This window comes from Fragaria vesca, linkage group LG6 (genome assembly GCF_000184155.1).
Source record: "Fragaria vesca subsp. vesca linkage group LG6, FraVesHawaii_1.0, whole genome shotgun sequence".
Taxonomy (NCBI): Eukaryota; Viridiplantae; Streptophyta; class Magnoliopsida; order Rosales; family Rosaceae; genus Fragaria; species Fragaria vesca.
Genome location: NC_020496.1, coordinates 2,710,740 through 2,711,890, shown reverse-complemented (window position 1 = coordinate 2,711,890; position 1,151 = coordinate 2,710,740). Strand labels below are relative to the sequence as shown.

Genomic DNA, 1,151 nt, shown 5'->3' with positions numbered 1-1,151 from the left:
AACCAACCTTTGCATCGCGGTTCTCGTCTCGGTCGTCGTCCAAACCAACCTCGAGAAAGGGAGGACAGAGGCAAAGGTATGCTTCAAGACTATTTTGTTGAACGTCCTATTTTTAGTGATGAGGAATTCCGAGTTCGATATAGGATGAGTCATAAGGTGTTCAACCGCATGTGATGGCCTTTGCAACTACGATCGATATTTTATCCAAAAGTCAGATACTATGAAGAAAGTCGGTCTACTTCCTGAGCAGAAAATGACGTCTTCTTTGCGGATGCTTGCGTACGGTGCTGCGGCAGATCAATGTGCTGAGTATTGTCGGATGGCAAAGTCCACCTCCATCGAGTGCCTCCAAAGATTTACAAGAAGAATCGTTGCTCTTTACTCAGCAGAGTACCTTCGAGTTCCTACTCTGGCTTATCTTAAAAGACTTCTTGCTAAAGGTGAAAGACGAGGCTTTCCAGGGATGATTGGGAACATCGACTGTATGCACTGGCAATGGAAGAATTGTCCAACCGCTTGGGCTGGTGAATATAGTGGGAGAAAGAAAATCCCTACTATAATTCTTGAAGTGGTCGCATCTTACGACACTTGGATATGACACGCCTTTTTTGGAATGCCCGGGGCATACAACGACGTCAACGTCCTAGCAAAGTCGCCGTTGTTTGACGAGCTTACTGCCAATCGAGTACCAAAGATCCAATTCCAAGTGAACAATAGAGTTCATAAATTGGGTTACTATCTCACCGATGGAATATATCTTAGGTGGGGCGACTTTCGTGAAGACCATTCCAAACCCCACACGACCCAAGAAAATTACATTTACCAAGGCTCAAAAGGGATACAGGAAAGATGTTGAGAGGTGTTTTGGTATTTTACAAGCACGCTTCGGTATTGTTAGAGGAGCTACTCGGGGGTGGGATAAAGAGGATCTCCGATATATCATGTTGGCTTGTATTATCTTACACAACATGATAGTTGAGGACAAACGCCCTGAAGATACTGATGATGATTTAGAGTCTGACGAAGAAGAGGACAACAATACGAGGCCAAGGATAGCTGAAGTTTGGGATGGACCTACCGGGCAAGATTTTGAGGAAGTTGGTAGAGATGCTCATACTTTTGAAGGTTTCATGGAGTGGTACAATGAAATT

The 1,151-nt window shown here is 44.4% G+C and overlaps 1 protein-coding gene across 1 annotated transcript in view; it reads left to right on the top strand.

Annotated features, from left to right (window-relative positions):
• The first annotated feature begins 253 nt into the window (after window positions 1–253).
• LOC101295355 (probable inactive receptor kinase At5g10020-like) overlaps window positions 254–1,151 on the top strand; it is a 13,607-nt gene continuing 12,709 nt past the window's right edge. The window contains exons 1-2 of the mRNA XM_004304802.1: window positions 254–482; window positions 763–1,138. Coding sequence (XP_004304850.1) covers window positions 254–482; window positions 763–1,138 — 605 coding nt within the window. The remainder of the gene's footprint in view (window positions 483–762; window positions 1,139–1,151) is intronic.